The 19777-nt window shown below is 35.8% G+C and overlaps 2 protein-coding genes across 3 annotated transcripts in view; one reads left to right on the plus strand and one right to left on the minus strand.

Moving 5' to 3' along the window:
* The window catches only part of DSG1 (desmoglein 1), a 30680-nt gene extending 23969 nt beyond the window's left edge, over positions 1 to 6711 (minus strand). The window contains exon 1 of the mRNA XM_045781883.2: positions 6664 to 6711. Within this exon, the coding sequence (XP_045637839.1) occupies positions 6664 to 6711 (48 nt within the window). The remainder of the gene's footprint in view (positions 1 to 6663) is intronic.
* DSC1 (desmocollin 1) overlaps positions 1 to 19777 on the plus strand; it is a 325511-nt gene that overhangs the window by 152723 nt on the left and 153011 nt on the right. The window lies entirely within an intron of this gene.

A 19777-nucleotide genomic window follows, 5' to 3' on the forward strand; every position in this document is an offset into this window, starting at 1 on the left:
CCTTCCCCACTGAAGTGTCAGAGCCTACTGTTTGTTTTGGAGAACTATGCCAGATGACTAATAAACCTTCCAACTTTATGAAGCTGGGTCATTCTTTTTCCCATGAGAGGCAATTTAGGCAGAAGACCAAGTCAGTTTCACCATAGTGTCAGGCTCCCAAATGAATTAGTAATTAAAAAACTGCCAAGTCTGCTTAAAAATATGTTGTGTTGACATGGCTTTATTGTCTTTTGCTCAGAGTCTAGAATAAACGATAAAACAAAGTCACTCTTAGACTTTCAAAGGTAAAATAATGGGATAAAAAGAGTATTTGGTAGAGTCAGAAAGCTTTCAATGTACTTCTTAAATTCTCAAGCCTTAGTTTTTTCATTTGTAAAATGACAGGGGTAAACTAAATTATATACAGTTACCTTTCCAATTCTAACACCAAATCTCTGTGTGCAGTAGGAAAATATCAAAGTTATTTGATCATGGAAAAGGCATGATAAAATTGTGATTTTAAAAGATTACTCTCACCACAGGTGGTGTAAAGAGGCAGGATTATAGGCCATAAGTAGTGGAGTGTTCCACATCAAAACAGACCAGAGATGAGGCAGAGAAGAATGGGAGCAGTGGCAGTGGTAACAGGCTGGGAAGATCAAGGGAGGGATTCCACACAATTGAAATTGATGGGGCTTGAGAACAAGTAGGACAAGGAGTCAAGAAAAGGAAGACTCTCAAGTGTTGGCAGTTTCAAGCTAAGAGATGAGGAGCAAGGCAGTAGCAGAATTTAGCAGGTTAAAGCACATTGACTTTGAGATGCTACAGAAATGGCCAGGTGAAGGTGCTTAGCAATTTGAAATACGTCTCAGCACCATGAACAATAGTTCAGTCCTCATACACAGATTTGAGGGACATCTGCTCAGGTAGAATAGTTTAAATCATGGGAGAATTTGAAGATGATAGTAGGGAATACAACAAAGAAACAGCCTGTGGCTGAACATGAAACTAGGGGAATTCCTACATTGATAGAATAGGGAACGATGACAGAAACAAGCAACAAAGAAAAAGAGAAAAGAAGTGGCCAAAGAAATGGGAAGACAATATAATGCAATGTCAGAGATGTCAAAGGAAGGGAGAACTGAAAGAGAGATGGGATGTGAACAAGTGTCAGATGATATAAAATACTTGAGTAGAGTGAATCCCAAGGTTTCCTTTGACCTTCAGGAGAATCCTTTCAGTTCTATGGAACAAGTCCTTCCTGACTGAAAGGGATTGGGGAGTAAAATGGAGGGGAAAGGATATAAAGATGGCCACCTTTCCAGGAAATTTGATTATGAAAAGAAACAGAGATGGAATGGCAGAATGAGATCAGGCGTCCAAGGAAATTTTCTAGGAGAGGGAGACATGGATATTTGAAGGTGAAGAAAGAAGAAAGTAGGAGATTTTGATTGGAAAGAGAGGTTCAAAAAGAAAAGAAAGTACTTGGAAGTGTGATGGAGAGAGCAGAAGGAATAGGCAGAAAGAAAGGACTCTGAAGACAGAGGGTAAGGAAGAGAGGAAGGATAGAGATTAAAATCAATGGACTATGAGAGGTAGTTGAAGGACATCATTCGATCGATCTACCCTGTCTGTAGAGTAGGGATAAAGTCATTTTCTGTCAATCAGGGGAGCAGTTTGGATTCCTAAATCAGTTGGAAATATGTACTGTGGAGAGTAGTGAATATAATTCACTTGAAGTGCATCCTCAATGAGTCCTTCCTTCATTTCTATTTGAAGAGCCAGGCCACATATAAAAAAATTAAAAAGCCACAGGACACAAAATTGCATGCTAATTTTAATGATTCTTTAATTACATTCATTTTTAGGTTTTTTTCCTTGGATACTGAGATTTACATTTCTTTGCAAATAATAAAATGGTCTTGAAAGTAGTAAGTAATTTCTATGAGGAAAACCTCTTGTATATAATAATTGGGAGGTGGTCTTCCATAGCCACTTGTCAGTTGTTAAGCATCAAATGTGGACGTATTTGATAACTGTATTTTACATCACAAGGATGAACTTGAGACAGAGCCAAAATATAATAATTTGCTTCTTTTAAAAAACCTCCTCTTTTGTCTTTGTGTTACTATCAGTTTGGAGTTGACAACACCTCAATAGGTTGATTTTTCTTATTTGCTCATTGGTTTTATTTATTTATTTGACAAAAATACATATTGAATGTGTATTATATGGATTCAAGACTGGATTAAAGGGCTTAAGCCCTAAAAAATACTATGGTAAACCTTAGATGAAATGTAAAGTAAATGTAATAAAGCACCATAAAAATAAGTGGGTTTTTTTTTAAGATTTTATTTATTTATTTGACAGAGATAGAGACAGCCAGCGAGAGAGGGAACACAAGCAGGGGGAGTGGGAGAGGAAGAAGCAGGCTCATAGCGGAGGAGCCTGATGTGGGGCTCGATCCCATAACACCGGGTCACGCCCTGAGCCGAAGGCAGACGCTTAACCGCTGTGCCACCCAGGCACCCCCATAAAAATAAGTGTTAAGGAAATTCAACCTGATTATTTCTATGTTTAATTCCTTGCTGATTTTTTGGAATGTGTAGGGGAAGAGAAATATAAACTATCCACAAATTGCCTTCTCAGGCCCCTACATTGTGTGATTAAACATCTACTGAGCAATCTTGCACTGGTGGAAGGCACTAGGAATGATACAAAAGTCAATCACACACGGATCTGCCCTCAAATAACTTACAGTCAAGTAGTTTTGTGAGCAACCGGCAGCCATTAATTTGTGGAGATGTGGTTTTTCATCAGACAAGTGTAAAAGGCTGCACCCTATTGTCACAGACCGATAGAGAATATAGATCAGCAGCCAATGGCATTTGAACTACTTCGACCTGCCTAAGTCCTTTAAAGGAATTTGCGTGGCAAGCACAACCAGCGAGAGTGGCATGTCCCAGCACTCTGTAGGGCGTTCCCTCATTGACAGAAGCATAATAAGTAACTGCAATGTCGAGCATGCTTTCTGCTTATTCGTTAGGCAATACCTGTTAGGACATGGGGATACTCGGCACCAACGTCCTTGAAGCATGTATAGTGAAGAAAGAGTTACCTGAGATTAAGGGCTCTGGGTATAGACAAGAGTGTTTTCTTTTCTACATTCATAAACCTTGTTAAATAGGTGAATCTTGTCCCTTAGGGGCCAAGCCTTCAAATTTATCAAGACAGCATTTGTCAGCGGTTTAGGATTTTCTACTACCTAAGTCAGGCATTGCAAAATGTTTCACTCTGTGGCAACTCAAACTAATTAAATGATGGTAAATTTGTAGTCCCTGTTTTCACAAAGGTGTAAGAAGATGCTGATCCTAAATCTTCAGTGAAATAATAAAGTTTTTAAGAACACATAAGTGGAAATGATTTTCCTTAAATACAAATTGTAAATTTTGCTGGAATAGGTGAACAGAAATGTTTCCATTTTCTGTAAAATATTTTACTGATATACTTTTATCTATTATATATATCACTATAATATATGCACAAGAAAGCATAAAGAATCCTCTCTTTTGCTTGTCTTCTGTTTGGTCTGTACTAGTTTATAGTCCTTCTCTTGCTTTAAGCATCAATGAACACAATTATGGGAGTTCAAGATGTCTGGTTCAAGTAAGTTGACGAACTATGTAATGAAGTATGTATTTTTTTTTCTGTGTATTTTAGCCTGAATGCTGAGAAATACTCTGCAAACTCCTGCTTCTATCCTAAACTATTTCAGCTAAGTCAAATTGTGGAGCTGGTTTGTCAGGTGGTCAGAGGTTTTCTTTTGAAAGAAAATATTAACCATGGAAAGAGAAGAAGCTAAGGTGCTATGATCAGCTGTACAAATTGGATTCTTGGAAATCAGTAAAGACAGGTTTACTTGTTCTTTGAGGATAAGCTGCAGAAGTTAGACTTTATAGAAAAAGACACTGTGAGTTTGTATTGATTTGTGTTGACTAACTGAACCTGGAAAATTTGCAAGAAATTTTCAGAAATCATTAGAATTATAAAAATTCTATTGCTTCTGTTTGCTTTCCTAGAGTGGCCTGGCCATACATTATCTGATTGTCACAACCATTCACAAAGATTTCTTGTGTATGGTACCTAGGTGACATTGTTCTCCGGTCTAGAATACATTCCACACACCCCCTCCCCAGTATACTAATTACATGGAGAGAGAAAAGAAAGGAAAATAAATGAGGAGTCAATACCATTTCTTTGGCTTGCAGTGCTGTAACAGGTATAAGCTCTTGTCACTCTAGGAGGCTTGTCTAAATAATGGAATAGTCCTGTGGCCATCCTGCTTGTTTTAAGAGCAGGTTCTTCAGCTTTTTTCTCTCTGATCTAACTCACTAATCTGAACAGGGCCTAAAACTTTCAGGTATATTAAGCAGACTACACAATGTACCATGTAAATAGTTGGCTGCTTAGCTCTCAGATGGATTTGCATTAAAGATGTCACCAGTTTAAATGTCTTAAAGGTCTTTAAAATTGTCCAAGTATACTCCCTAATGTAGATTTTCACTTATTATAGACTTTAATCAGAGAAGAATAAAGGCTTTACATAGATTTTTTTTTCTTTTTCTTTCTTTCTTTCTTTCTTTCTTTCTTTCTTTCTTTCTTTCTTTTCTTTTTTTTTTTTTTTTTTTTGGTAAAATTAAACATTCATAGTGAGGCTAGCAGAAAGGTAAGTGGAAGAGTTTGCTATAGTGGTAGCTTTCAGGGAGCCCTGGGATCATGACCCAAGCCAAAGGCAGATGCTTAACCAACTGAGCCACTGAGGCACCCTAGAAAAAAAATATTTTGAAGCAAAAATAGGTTGTATAACTCCAAAGGACATTTATCCAAATCATCTGGTAAAATCTGTGGTAAAAATAAATGATGATTTTTCAAACCTTAGAAGTAAATGTTTTACAAAAAAGTTACAATAACATGAAAAAGAAACATTTTAATTCATTATAGAGTAAGTTCTTTGAGAAATAATTTTCATCAGACGAATGAGAAACTTGTGATTGATTCCAAAGTTAAATATGGCAACAAACAAACGATCCACAAACAAAAAAACCAGAACTAGCCAAACTTAGACAATAAAGTACAAGTGTCCAGAAACCTCTCTACAAAGAAGAGAGGTCAATGAGGCTACATGACTTTGATAAAACAATACATTTTATGAAGAATGACTAACTAGACAGTGACTAAAGAAATTTCATAGGATGTAATTAATTAGAAATAATAAAAAAATAAAGAAATAAGGTATTTTTATACATTTAATGAAAGCACGTGAGCATCTGAATAAACTGTAATCAACTGAAAGTATAATAGGTCTTAATGGATCAGATTTATATGAAATTAAAAGTATTTGATTACCTTGCAATATACAGATGTTCCTATATTTACGTAACACGGTGTACGGTGCTTGTTAATTCTGACCACATCCCAAATTATGATATTAACTGATCCTAAAGATCCATTAAAAAGTCCACGATAGAGGGCTTGTCTTTGAAGGCAGCTTGGAACTGCTGCTACCAGCTTATTGATGCTTATTGGTAACAAATCCACTGATATGACCTCTCTTACTTAATAAACTGCATTCAAACTAACCAGCGTACGTTGAATCAAAAGTCTAACTTGTTATTATAGAAACCCAACAATCCAGTTCAAAAATTAAGCAAGTAGAAACAAATATGAGCCACAGCACTACCTCCTGCCAAACTGGAGGGCGATTTACCTGGCACTTGCCTCTTTAGATTACATTAACCTTACTGTGAGAAAGACTATGATTTTAAAATTTCCAACCTATGTGAAATTTGATGCAGCACTTTAGTGTTATCTTAGTTATCTCTAAAAAGAGAAAATTAATGATGTGTAAGGAGGACAGTGATAAAGCATCGCATTACATTTGTCTAAACATCAAATATACAACTTTTATATCACAGTCATTACTCACTTTCCAGTAGTAAGAACCAGTATCATAATAATTACACTTACTCCTTAATTATAGCTATTCCTTCACTTATTATATCATTTATAAATCTCCCGTACCGCCATGTTTTTCGAGATTAAAAAAAATGTTGTTTTAAATAAAGTCATAGTTTAGCAGTGTGGGGCTTTTGATATTAGTGATATGGACCCCAATCACATATGGAACCGATGAGATTGTTTGGGTCGTGAGGCCAGTCACACATTGCTATGATTTAAATTTGTATGTATCCTATTTTTGTGTTTTAAAATTACAGTCAATCTGCCAGCAAAGATACCCAAAGAATGGGAAAACGTTTAGGGTAAAGATCAGGACACACCTGTGATACTAGTTTAAAAGCCCACCTGCAAAAAAGAATTTGAATAACAAAACACTAGTAAGTGGTGATAAGACTTCCCGAATTCAGTATTTTCCCAGCGTGACTTAGCCCTGACTTCAGTGTCAGAGATGTGATATGATGAGTTAACTCTGATGCGTAAATATGCTCCAGTCTTCAATTAAAGAGAGAAACCCTATTTAAAAATCTAGTTCATAAAATCACCTTGTCATTAACATAAACTTTTAATGGGTTTAGGTTAGAAATAACACTAAATAACACTTTCTAAAAAGTTCTCCCTTGTTTACAATGAGCATGATTATGAGGGTTTGGAACAGAATCCACTTACCAGAAAAATGAACAGCACTGCGGCTGTTCTAACAGAGTGCCAGTCCATTGCAGCTGGGTTCTCTTACATCCGAGACCGAGGGAGTTTTGTTTGTTCTTCTCTGTTCTTTTTCTTTCCCCCACTCAGCTGGTGTCTGATTAAAATAATTTCTCAGTAGATGTTCTTACATGCAGGCTTTGAGGTGTTTCTGCCTTCTCTGGGAGAAGAACTGAAGCTACGTATAACCAGTCTAGATCCCCACCCTAAAAACTTGGGCTGGTCTCACTGAAACGCTTGACAAGATCATCATTGCTCCCAGGTAAAAGCTCAGGGACACACCCTTCTTCCAGCTGAAAGGCAGCTCTCTGTGGGGCTGGAAGATTGGCTCCTTTAATGAAGATTTTCAGTGTCAGGCATTTAAAAGGATCAGATGTATGGAGAGTCGTACAATTGATAGGGGCTTTGCCCCCCTATGCTCTATTTACGGGTTGTTCCACTTCTTCTCTCTTAAAAAGGCAAGTGTAGTCTGGATGCAGATAGTATTCAAAGAGGATTATCCGGTTCATACTCACAGCCAGACACTCCGGTCAAAATCGAAAATCATAAACTTTCCATTTCAGTGGATGTTACAAAATATTCAGTCATTTTCTAAGCTGTTATCAAAGAAACAGGAAATTTGCTGATGTTAAGAGTGAGGATTTTTTTTTTAAAGTATTCATTCAAACAAGCAAAACGATGCTACTTACAATGATAAGGTCCCCTGCGTAAGTCACAGTTCCTTTAAGTGGACAGCCTGAGTCCAAGGAAGCCTCTATTTTTTCTCTGGGGATATTCTCTTCCCAATTATTTTTCTCTCTTTGAGATTCTGCTCTTTTCAAATGTAGTAAAACAAAATTTAAAGTATCTCTAAGCCAGATTAAAAGTGAATATCAGAGCCACCAATTAAAATCTTGTTGATCATTTTACGAATGAAGATCAGTGTCTGAAATGCTAATGGGAACACGGAAAGCTGCTCTGCAGGTGGGGTGGGTGAAAAGTCAATGACGAGTCCCAAGCACAGAGCCAAGAATCTGGATAGTGAGCCAATTAGAACATGGGCAATGCACTGAAGAAATGGCAGCCCACATACCTGCAAATGGAAGACTGAATGCAGCCCTGAGATTTATGAAAAGAGTGACTCTCACAAGGCAGCATTTGAAAGTGTTCTTGGGTTATCCTCTCTTCACCTGGCTACATCGAGTATAAGCATTGTGAGTGGTGGGAAGTCTTGACATGGCGATGTGGAACAAGAGAACCATCTGATAAGATGTGGATTATGGTTAAAAAGATCCTAACCACATTCCAGAAAGGGAAGATGTCCCTGAGGGTCAGAGGCTCTACAAAATGCTGTATTTCACGACAGATGTGTGGCAAAGAAGGTGACTCAACAGTGGTTTGAAATTTCATGCTCTTCCTCATGGAACTTAGAGAGAAGGAGCTACGATGCCTATATGTAATTTCAGTGAGTAAGAATGCTTATGGTAAGAATTGGTTGATATGAATTAATGATATAAAAGGAGATGGTGGGGCCAAATTTCTCTTAGTGGAGTAAGATAGAATGTGAGTTTCGACCTATGACTTAGTCTGAGCAATTGATTAGTAGTAGGATCCTATGACCGTGAATGACTGTAGACTCACTGAGCGCTGGAGATAAAACAATCTACTCCTGCAGCTTTCCAGTGGCAAGTGAACGTTTTATCCACCTTGAGTTCTGGGCATGGTGCTAGGTTGTACACAGGCCCTCTTCATCCATTGAAAGGTCCTTCCCCAGTCCCAACCCTGGCTCCACCCTAACTCAATGCCCTGCTCCAAGAGTCCCAACCACCTAGAGCATTTGTCAGGCAGCAGTCTCCGGCGGCTCTCTGGAGAGGAGGTGTGGCAGAACCTTAATATAGTAAAGCAACGGCTGTCTTAAGTGTCACCTGAGGACTAGTGGCAGTGAGGACAAGTGGGAAAGGGAGTTTAGGAATCATCATTCCTTCTCCGTCACTTCTTTTCCTGCCTTTTTCTCTTCCCTACTACTTTAATCTCCTTAGAACAGCGTTGTCCAATAAAACTGCTTGAAACGTGGAAATGTTCTCTATCTATGCCATCCAGTATGGTAGCCACTAACCATCTGTGGCTACGGAGCATTTGACATGTGGCTTAATATGACTGAGGAGCTGAATTTTTAACTTCACTTAATTTTAGTTAATTTAAGCTTAAACAACCAGATGTGGTCAGTAGTTGACATATGGCACAATGCAGAAGGTTAGAGCAGCATTGCTTTTGTTATCTTCTATCTCGTTCTAAGCCTTCACTCCTTTTGTTCTTTATAAATTCAACTCCCTTTAATTAAATCTACTCTATTCCTTTTCTCAACGGAGGGACCTCTATCTTGCAGAGTTTCCAGGGAACGCCTTTGATTCCCTTTCCTTTATGTGCACTTGTTATATGAGTTGGCCCACTCCCTCTTCCTGACTCCTCCCTGATCGTATTTCCTAATGCCAATGAGTTAAGATACTTTAAAACACAGGCAACACAAACCCCTCACATTTGCATATTCACATTTTCTCAATTATTTCTTCCAGCCATCTTACCTGTAATTTCATATCCCACAGTCACATAACTGTGCGGCACAGTTGGCTTCTGGGCTCCCTGGACCCTGTTTCTATCTGAACATCAGTTGGTGTGCAGACCTCCACGTACATACCAACAGTTTTCATTTCATAGACATTTTGTGAAATTTGGGGTGATTTTTCTGTTTGGAATTTCCCTGATAAGCAACAGATTTTCTCACAGGGATCAAAACGTTCCTGGGAAGGGATTTTCCTCTCTCTTATAAGGTACTTGCAAACTCCAGAATGTCATCTCCAGAATACATTTCTATATTTGTTCACAGCGTGGGATACTGTAACACCTTCTTATAGCACAAAATAATCAGCACCGTTCACTAAAGGTGATGGATTTTACTGATCTAGATTTTCTTTTTTTTTTTTTAAGGTTTTATTTATTTATTTGAGAGAGAGAGCGAGAGGAAGAGAGCATGAGCAGGGGGAGTGGCAGGCAGAGGGAGAAGCAGACTCCCCACTGAATAGGGAGCCCCATGCGGGACTTGATTCCAGGACCCTGAGATCATCACCTGAGCCGAAGGCAGACGCTTAACCGACTAAGCCACCCAGGTGCCCCTGATCTAGAATTTCTTTAGCCTAATTAAAATACCTGACCATTCTACCCACTTCATATACATAGCATGAATTCATATATTTCAGAGAAACCCAGTGAAATCAGCTTTTATGTCATATGTGAAACTCTGCTTTCATATATGTGTCAGATTACCCTAATCAGCTCTACAAATTGTTCAAAAAAATAGGTGAAAGATGAAAATAATCTTGAAAATAGAAAAATTGAGATGAATATGTTGAGGAGAATATAAACAAAAATTTTTGTATTTGTCTCTATATTAATGTTCCTATGAGATGTATTGATTCCAGATCTTGTTTACATTGTTTAAAATCAGTCTGTTTCTCAGTGAGTCACAAGAAAGTCTGGGGGATGGAGGCTGTTGTTTCAGATTAAAGGATACTTTTCTTTTAATATGTAACAACCAAATATAATGTCTGATCCTTAATTGCATTCCTGATTTGAGCAAAACAGCTGTAGAAATGATTTTAGAGATATTGTGAAATTTAAATATAGACTATTGGGGAATTATTATAGATTTTATTAGGTTATGTAGCAATATGTCTATTTTTAAAGATACATGCTGAATTATGCAGAGGCAAAACTGGTGACAGAAGTTTTCTTAACGGTAATTTAGCAGTAACATAGATAAAGTAAATAAGGCAAAATGTTAATAGCCAAATCTAAGTGATAGTATATGGTCTTCTTTTTGTTTTTCTGTATATTTGAGAATTTTCATAATAAAATTTAAAATAATGGTCTAAAATAGGTATTGGGAAATTATAGCTATGGGCCAAATTGGGCCCACTGCCTTGTTTGTTATTTTATTGAAAAATGACTGTGCTCATTTGCTTATGTATTGTCTATGGTTACTTTTCCTCTATAACAGTGGAACTGAATATGACCAAAGTGGCTTGTGGAGCCTAAAATAACTACTTATCTGGTTCTTTACAGAAGTTTGCTGACTCCTGCACTAGGTGAACAGATTATAATTTACAATACAAAATATGACTCATTAGGAAATTAGTTGACCTTTGGAGAATCCACAAAATTGATTGAAAGTGTATGAACAGAAATCATGATGACTTAAAGTAACCACTAAAATTAAAGCAGTTAATCACTGAGGAAAAGATACATCTTTATAATCAAAATATATTTTTAGTTTTATATTTTCAGAAAGACTGTTTAATTGACTACAGTAATCTATGGCCCAACTCTTCTGCCTTTCTTTTAAACCAGATTTAAGGGACAACCTTAATTTTATTTTTCCCCAGTCAATTCTAGAATAAGAATTTGATAGCATCACATTTTAATGTATTTTTCTTTATATAAAAGGAATATTCAGAAATAGGGAAAAGTCTCAGATTATTTTGTGAACCTGGGCTTTATCTTCATGCTTAAATATTTTAGGATAAAATAAGAGTGGTCAAAGAAACTAAACTATTATTGTTGATTCTTTTAAAAAATTTAAGAATAATTCTGAATGAACATCCACTGCATTTTCATTGCTGTGCTAGGCATTGTGGAACATTCAAAATAATTTTGAGCTTTGCCCTTATAGAGGTTACTCTGTAACTGCAAACATATTGTAATAGAAAAATTACTACTCCCTTCTGCTTCCACATTTATTTATTACTCACACACCTATGTCAATTAGCTACCACCCCTGTGTATTATTTGGATTTCATGTGCAAACTCAGTCCTTCCTTTTACTTATAGTAAATTACCATCAGGGCAGTCCTATAGCATTTTTTTGTTGGTTTGGTTTGGTTTTTTGGGCCTACTATATGCTTTGACTATACTAGGGACGGGGGTTCTAAAGATGAATATACCATGGTCCTTGCCCTCAAGTGGCTCCAGTCTAGCTGTAAAGGGAAAGAACAGATTTTCCCCTAACATGCTAAATAGAAGCAAGCATGGGGTGTGTTGGGAACCCTTAGCCCTGTTTTGTTGGAGGGGACATTGGAGAAATCTTATACTGTCAAAGAATCTATAGGATTCTAAAATGCTGGATTTTTTTCTTCTTTTCTTTGTAGTTTACCTAAATCAACTCATTTATGCATTCAAATTTATATCTTCTTTTGTCTCAACGTTGCGTTTCTGTCTTCGCTTCTGCTGCTGTAGACCCTCGCCACCAAGCACCGCTGTGGCACACTTCCAATTGCACCTCAACACTTGCCCTTTGAATCCATTTTGCATTCGTTTTCCAGAATAATGTTTCTGAAATATGGCTCTCCTTATATCACGCCTCGTTTCAAAACCACAGTAACTTCAAATTTCCTCCCAGATCAAAATATCTTTATACTGGAACTTATCAGCAGCAAATGTATGTCTCCAGGTTACTTAGTGTCTCTGGTGAAAACAAAATGAAGTCACCCTCCACATTCTTAAGATTTTCCACCATTGCTTGTCATTTTTGAAGACCCTGCTTTTGGTGATGATGATGATACTAATAGATTTCAGAATAATATACTGATTGATACTTGTCTGGAATATTTTCCATTTAGAGGTGTATGTATAGTCAATGAGCAGGTAAAAAGTTTGTCATTTTCAGAAACTATTGGTGACTGTAGTTTTAAAAATTCTATTCCACCAATATTTCTTGAGGGCTACTAGGGACTGTACTAGTTGTCAGCAGAGATAAAAATAGGTAATAGAAGTTTCCATCTTTAAGAACGCTATGACCTTGACTGGATCTCAGAGGCTTGTCTCTATGATAAGACACACTGACGTATGTGCTGTAGGAAAGGCCTGTAGCCCTGCAAAAGGGGAATAATTTCCACATTAAGGGAATTGGAGAACTCTTCATGGAGGAGGTAGAACTTGAAATCTTCCAGGTGACCACATTCTCAACAAACGGAGCTATAGATGAGAAAGAAGGCAGAAAAGAATACGAATTTTTCAGACCAAAAAGGAGTCCATTTGGACCTACGTGTACCCTTTGTGAGAGGTAGCAGAGATGACGTGTTAACAGAATGTGGAGGACTTTAAATGCCCTGCTGAGGAACTTGGATGATATTCTATGGCACACAAAGGACCACTGTGGGCTTTGAGGAAGGTATGGACCTAGTCAACATTGTGCTGTGGGAATTTGGAATGGATAGAGAAGAGACACCAGAGGGAGAAAGATGGATTTGGAGGTCACCAATAATAGTTTAAGTGATGAACCTGAAATAGTGTGGTGTCAGTGGGAAAGGGAAAAGGAGATAGAAGTGTTAACAAAAGTAAAACAAACAGTACCTGCTGGCAGACTGGATGGAGGGCAGAGGAATAAGGTGCTGGGGACTAGCGGGAAGCACTTCCTTCCTTCTCGTATTAGGTGCAATGAAAGAAAAAGGAATCTGAGGTATTGGTGTAAGAACTAAGCAGTTTTTAACATTTTATCTGTGTGTACTTTGTTTCATTCCTTTTCTGCTTAAAAAAAAAAACTCGAACCTTCATTTGGATTTAAAATTTGCTAACGCTTTTCCAAATTAGCTCTCTCTTCATGCACGTATACATTTTGGGGGGTATATTTTGTATAATTTGTGTATTCATATATTTTGAATAATTTGGAAGTAAGTTGCATATATCATGACACTTATGATATCATGACAGTATATATCTTCTAATAACAAAGACTTCTGCTATATAATCATAGTTTGTGTCTTTGATGCAAAAAGCATCAAAAAGAATAATGATGCAAATGAGTTATGACACATTGAATAAAAAAGAATACATGAACCTATAGCATTCCTTATAAGGGCAGTGGGGTGAAGAGTAAGCTCTTCTTTAGGAGAGATTGCCAGCTAATAAATATAGGGAAAAAAGCAGAATTAGATAATTTTAATAGCTCACCCAGCAAAATAATAACTGATTCAGGTAAAGATCATCAATTGGTGTTAATACTATTGAATGAAGATTTGTTGGGAAATCAGGCATTTACATGATCTCAAAATATCACGTCATCTCACCAGCTGATGAGACTTAGCATTGGAACAAACTCACAATGTATGCTTCCTTGCATGATGCTATAAAAACTACACAGTGTCGCCCTTATAACATTCTTGCCCAGAATGTTCAACCTGAATCAATAAATGAGAAAACAATCAGAAAAATATCAATTTGGGAATATTCTATAATAAAATGGCCTGGATTCTTTAAAAATATTAGTTACGATATAGAAAATAAAATGAGGGGTAGTACCCGATTAAAGGATACTAAGGAGACATTAAAACTAAACATAAAATGTTTGATTCTTTATTCTGAATCATAGAATGTTTGATGGCAATGAAGATTAGTCATAAAGAACTTTTTATGGGACAATTGAAAAATTTTGATTTGGGGCATTTTAACCCTAGAAAATATCATGTTTTTAATGTCTATTTTTCTAAATATTTTTAATACAAAATAAAAAGTAGGAATAGTATTATAAATTTTTGGAAAAATATAATTTAATTGAAGCAAGATTTTTTTAAAAAATAATAATTAAATATCACAGAGAATATTTGTCATGAATATTCAATAATTGTCATGAATATTTTTTCATCAAGTAAAAAAAGCATAGCATGCCCCAAGGGAACAAATGCAGGGGAAATAGAACTAAAAGATTTTCATTTATAATTTTAGTCATTGACAGATTATAAAAATATGATTTTGAAAATAAGCTAGACAAAGACAACAAAAACAAAAGGCAACAACAATAACAAAACCAAAGGGAACGATCTCATTCATTAATATAATTGCTGAAATTTGAAATGGTGTATTGACATATGGATTTGGGGAGCATGTTAAAATCATTATGACCAGTTGAAAGGCTCTCTAGGAATGTAAGGTAGTTCAAAATTAGAAAAACCTTTTGCAGTTTCTAACCATTGTAATAACTCAAATTAAAAAAATAACTTACAGGGCCACCTGGGTGGCTGGTTAAGTGTCTGCTTTCGGCTCAGGTCATGATCCCAGGGTCCTGGGATCAAGCTCCATGTGGGGCTCCCTTCTCAGTGGGGAGCCTGCTTCTCCCTCTCTCCCCTGCTCCTGCTCTCTCTCCCTCTCTCTCTCTCAAATAAATAAGTAAAATCTAAAAGAAAAAAGAAAAATAACTTCCATAGATGCTTTGAAAAGCTTCATTTAATTCATCTATTTTTAAATGAAGGAATGAATATGAAGAAATAGAACAGTCCCTAACTTGATAAAAATTGTATATCGTACAAAAATCTACCATTCTACTCAATGTCAAAATGATAAACACATTTTTATTAAATTCAGGGAAAAGTTTCCACTGTTATATTACTTAATATTTTCTGTAATGAATAGTCAAATAAAAATATTGGAAATGACTTAAAATTATGATTATTCACAGATCATACATTTTTCTACATGAGAATTCCAAGAAAATCAGTTAAATATTATTGCAAACAACTTGAAAATTTATTAAGTAGGCTGAACACCTAATTAATAAATGAAATTCAGTAATCTAAATAAATATCAGGGATTATAATGAAAGAAATATAATAGTTTATAGTAGTAACTATAAACATAAACTATCTCATTGTGAGAACCTGCATGATAAAATTTTTTTAATTTAAATTCAATTAGTCAACATATAGCACATCATTAGTTTTTGATGTAGTGTTCAATGATTCATTAGTTGTATATAACACTCAGTGCTCATCACGAATGCCCTCCTTAATGCCCATCACCCAGTTACCTCATCCCCCCACCCACCTCCCTTTCCACAACCCTCAGTTTGTTTCCTGGAGTCAAGAGTCTCTCATGGGTCTCTGATTTCTTCCCGTTCAGTTTTCCCTCCCCTCCCCTATGATAAAATAAGGATTTCCTAAGGAACATGGGGAAGACATGAATCAATCAAAAGACATACCTTTTTTTTTTTTTTTTACAGAAAGACACCATATGATAATGAGACCCCCCCAATAGTTTTTTTTTTTTGGAATTTGACTGAATGATTTCATATTCATGTAGGATAAAAAATAATCAAGAATAGAAATTAAAATTCTAGTATTTGAAAAAGCACAGTAATGAGTGAAGTCAAACCTGGGAAAGATATTAACCACAATTCTACAATGATTAACATAATCTGGAATCAGAAAACAAATAAAAAGTTCAATGAAATAGATCAATGATTCCAGAAATAGATTTAATGTATGGATGAAGAAAAAATCTCTAGTGTGAAATACTGATGTCTTTTCAAATCACTGAGAAAAATATACATAATTCAAAAGATAATGTTGAGGCAGGTGACTTAGAACAAAACTAACCTACTCCTTGTACCAGAAAAAATTTTAGATAGAGAAAAGATTTAAATTGAAAGGAAGCCATTCATAGAAGAAAAGAACTAAGTAAAAATTTAAATACCTTGAAATGGGGAATATCTATCTAAATCCAGAACCCTTAGAGTGAAGGACTGATTAATTCTAGTAACAAAAATTAAAGCATGTATGTAGCAAATAAGCATAAACAAAAAACAAACAAAAAAAAAGTAGTAAACTGGAAAAAAAGATTTTTTACATATGTAACAAAGTCCAGTTCCCATAATATATAATGAGCTTTTGCACATCTATAAGAAAAAGTTGGCAGCCCAAAAGAAAAATAGGCAGAGGATTAAAAAAGGGTTTTCACTTAAAAGAACATAAAACAGTTAATAGGCAGAAAAAAAAGATATTCAACCTTAGTCGTAATTGGACATATACATAACAAAAACAACAACAACAAAAGAAAGATATTTCACCAATCAGATGAACATCTGATAACAAAACATTTTCTAAAATATTATCTAATATCCATTGTTGGGGAGGAAGTAGAAAAATAGGAAATCATCTTCTTGACTGAAAGTGGAAGTGCAAGTTGGTAGAATGTTTTGGGAAGGTAATTTGACAATAACTGACAAAAATTTATACATACACTTTGATGCAACAATTTCTATTCTCAGAATTTAGCCCCAGATACACTGATAAAAAATATACATACAAGGACGTTCATTGAATTATTGTAATAGTGAAAAACTGGTAACAACCCAAATGTCTCAGAGCCTAATTTGTTAAGTGAATTAGGGTACATTTATAAGTGGAATTTTTAAAAAATGAGACAAATCTAAATATACTGATATGAAAAGAGATCGAAGTTACAGTAAATTTAAAAACTAAGGTGTAGAACACTGCAAAAATACATGCTGCATATACACATTTTTATATCTGCATGGAAATTTTCTGAGGTTGTTCACAAAAATCTGTTTATTGGAAAACAAATTGTATGCTTAGCTTTGTATTCTTCTGATCCAGATCTGTATTTTATTGTCAGCAGGCCTTTATTTTATAATAAAAGGTGAAGATATTTGAAGCTTTGTAATTGACCTTTTAAAAATAGAAGAGATAATCTTAAGTGTCCATTTGGAGACAGATGGAGAGATAAGGATTAGAGATATATACAAGAAAGTTGTCAGTTTCAAGATGACAATGAAACTGTGTAAGTGGTAGAATCACCTAGGGAGAGCATGAAGAGAAAGACATGAAAATATCTGAAGAGAAAACTTACATGTTTACGTTTGCTCCGTAAAAGGGAAGAAGAGTTAGCAAAAGAGATGAAAAAAGGTGCTTTAAAGATGTGATCTCACTCATATGTGGAATTTAAGAAACAAAACAGAGGATTATAGGGGAAGAGTGGAAAAAATAAAACAAGACGAAATCAGAGAGGGAGACAAACCATAAGCGACTCTTAATCGTAGGAAACAAACTCAGGGTTGCTGGAGGGGCACGGGGTGGGAGGATGGGGCAGCTGGGTGATAGACATTAAGGAGGGCACATGATGTAATGAGCACTGGGTGTTATATAAGATTGATCAATCACTGATCTCTACCTCTGGAACCAATAATACATTGTATGTTAATTAATTGAATTTAAAATAAAATAAAATAAAATAAAATAAAATAAAATAAAATAAAATAAAATAAAATAAAATAAAATAAAAAATAGTGTGTGTGGGGGAGATGTGGTCAAACCGATTCAATCCAATGTAATTTAAATTACAGAAAGAATTTGAAGATGAGTAATTTCCAGAACAGTCCTGAAGATAAGAGAAAAACAGAGCACAAGCATTCTCATGATTGATTTCCTAACGCCCTGACTCTAGTTTCCTGTTTGCAGGCATATTCTTCTCCAGCCATCCATTTGATGCATAGTTGCATGAAGTTTGGTCTTGTATCCTGTTCCCCTAGATTGGTTTCATGCAATAACAATCTACCAATCTACAGGTGGATTTATTCAGTCCAGGCCTTTATTATTCAGCTCTAGACCTGTATATCCAAATGCCTATTTGACATTTCCAAGAGGATCAAAGTGTTGAAAACTCTGTTCTCCCTCTTGGAACGGGTCCCTTCACTTTGTTTTTGTTTTGATTTGTTTTAATTCCAGTTGTTAACATACAGTGTTATATTAGTTTCAGTTGTACTATATAGTGATTCAACAATTCCATATATTACTCAGTGCTCATTAAGTGTGCTCTTAATCTGCTTCACCTATTTCACCCATCCCCCCACCTCCTTTCCTCTGGTAACCCTCTGTTTTCTGTAGTTAAGAGTATGATTTTTGTTTTACCTCTTTCTTCCCCTTTGTTCATTTGTTTCATTTCTTAAATTCCACATATGAATGAAGAAATCATATAACATTTGTCTTTCTCTGTCTTATTTCACTTAGAATTATATTCTCTAGGGGCGCCTGGGTGGCTCAGTTGTTGAGTCTGCAACGGGCTCAGGGCGTGATCCTGGAGTTCTGGGATCGAACCCCACCTCGGGCTCTTCCGCTGGGAACCTGCTTCTTCCTCTCCCACTCCCCCTGCTTGTGTTCCCTCTCTCGCTGGTTGTCTCTCTCTCTGTCAAATAAATTAATAAAATCTTAAAAATAAAAAAAGAATTATACTCTCTAGATCCAACCATGTTGTTGAAAATGGCAAAATTTCATTCTTTTTTTTTTTGGCTGAATAACATTCCCTTGTGTGTATAGATGTATATGTACATATATATACCACCTCTTTATTCGTTCATCTATCGAAGGACACTTGGGTTCCTTCCATAACTTGGCTATTATAAATAATGCTGCAGTAAACATAAGGGTGCATATGTCCTTTTGAATTAGTGTTTTTGTATTTTTTTTGGTAAATACCCAGCAGTGCAATCACTGCATCATAGGGTAACTCTGTTTTTAACTTTTTTGAGGAACCTCCATAGTGTTTTCCACAGTGGCTACAGCAGTTTGCAGGGTTCCTTCACTTTGACCAGACAATAAGACCACCATCTGTCTAGTTGTGCAAGACAGAAGCCTGAGAGTTATTATCAACAAATTTTTCTTTTTAGCCTTCCATTTCCAATCTGTCACCAAGTTCTATTGATTTTACATCTAAAATATCTCTCAAATTCGTTTCCTTCTCTCCATCTTGACTCTACCACCATCTTAGCCAAACAATTATGGTGCCTCACCTGGATTGCTGTTGTAACTTCCTAACAGATCTGCATCCCATTCTGGCTAGCTTCTGATCTGTTTACTACACTATTGCTGGAGAAAAGTATTTCCAAGAGCAAATCTAAACATATCAATCTCTTTAAAAAACTTTTAATGGCTTTTAGGGTAGAGGGGAACAAAAGTCAAGACCTTGTACATCTCTTTTGCAGTTATAGTTACAAGTTTACACGTGTTTGTGTGATTGTGACTCTCTGTCCTCACCACTATACTGTTATGTTCATGAGAATAGGAACCATGCTGTTTTTGTCATCAAAATTGTATTTCTGGAATCTAGCACATGGTACTGGTCAATAAATATTTTTAATTAATAAATGAGTGATAACAAAAAGGAGTTTCAAGAAGAGTGTGTGTCTTAAACTTTGTTCAGAGATCTAAAAGGATGATGATAAAAACTAAGAAGAAGTAGACAAATTTGATGATTTGATGAA

This window comes from Ursus americanus, chromosome 19 (genome assembly GCF_024610735.1).
Source record: "Ursus americanus isolate L20-20 chromosome 19, mUrsAme1.1.p, whole genome shotgun sequence".
Lineage (NCBI taxonomy): Eukaryota > Metazoa > Chordata > Mammalia > Carnivora > Ursidae > Ursus > Ursus americanus.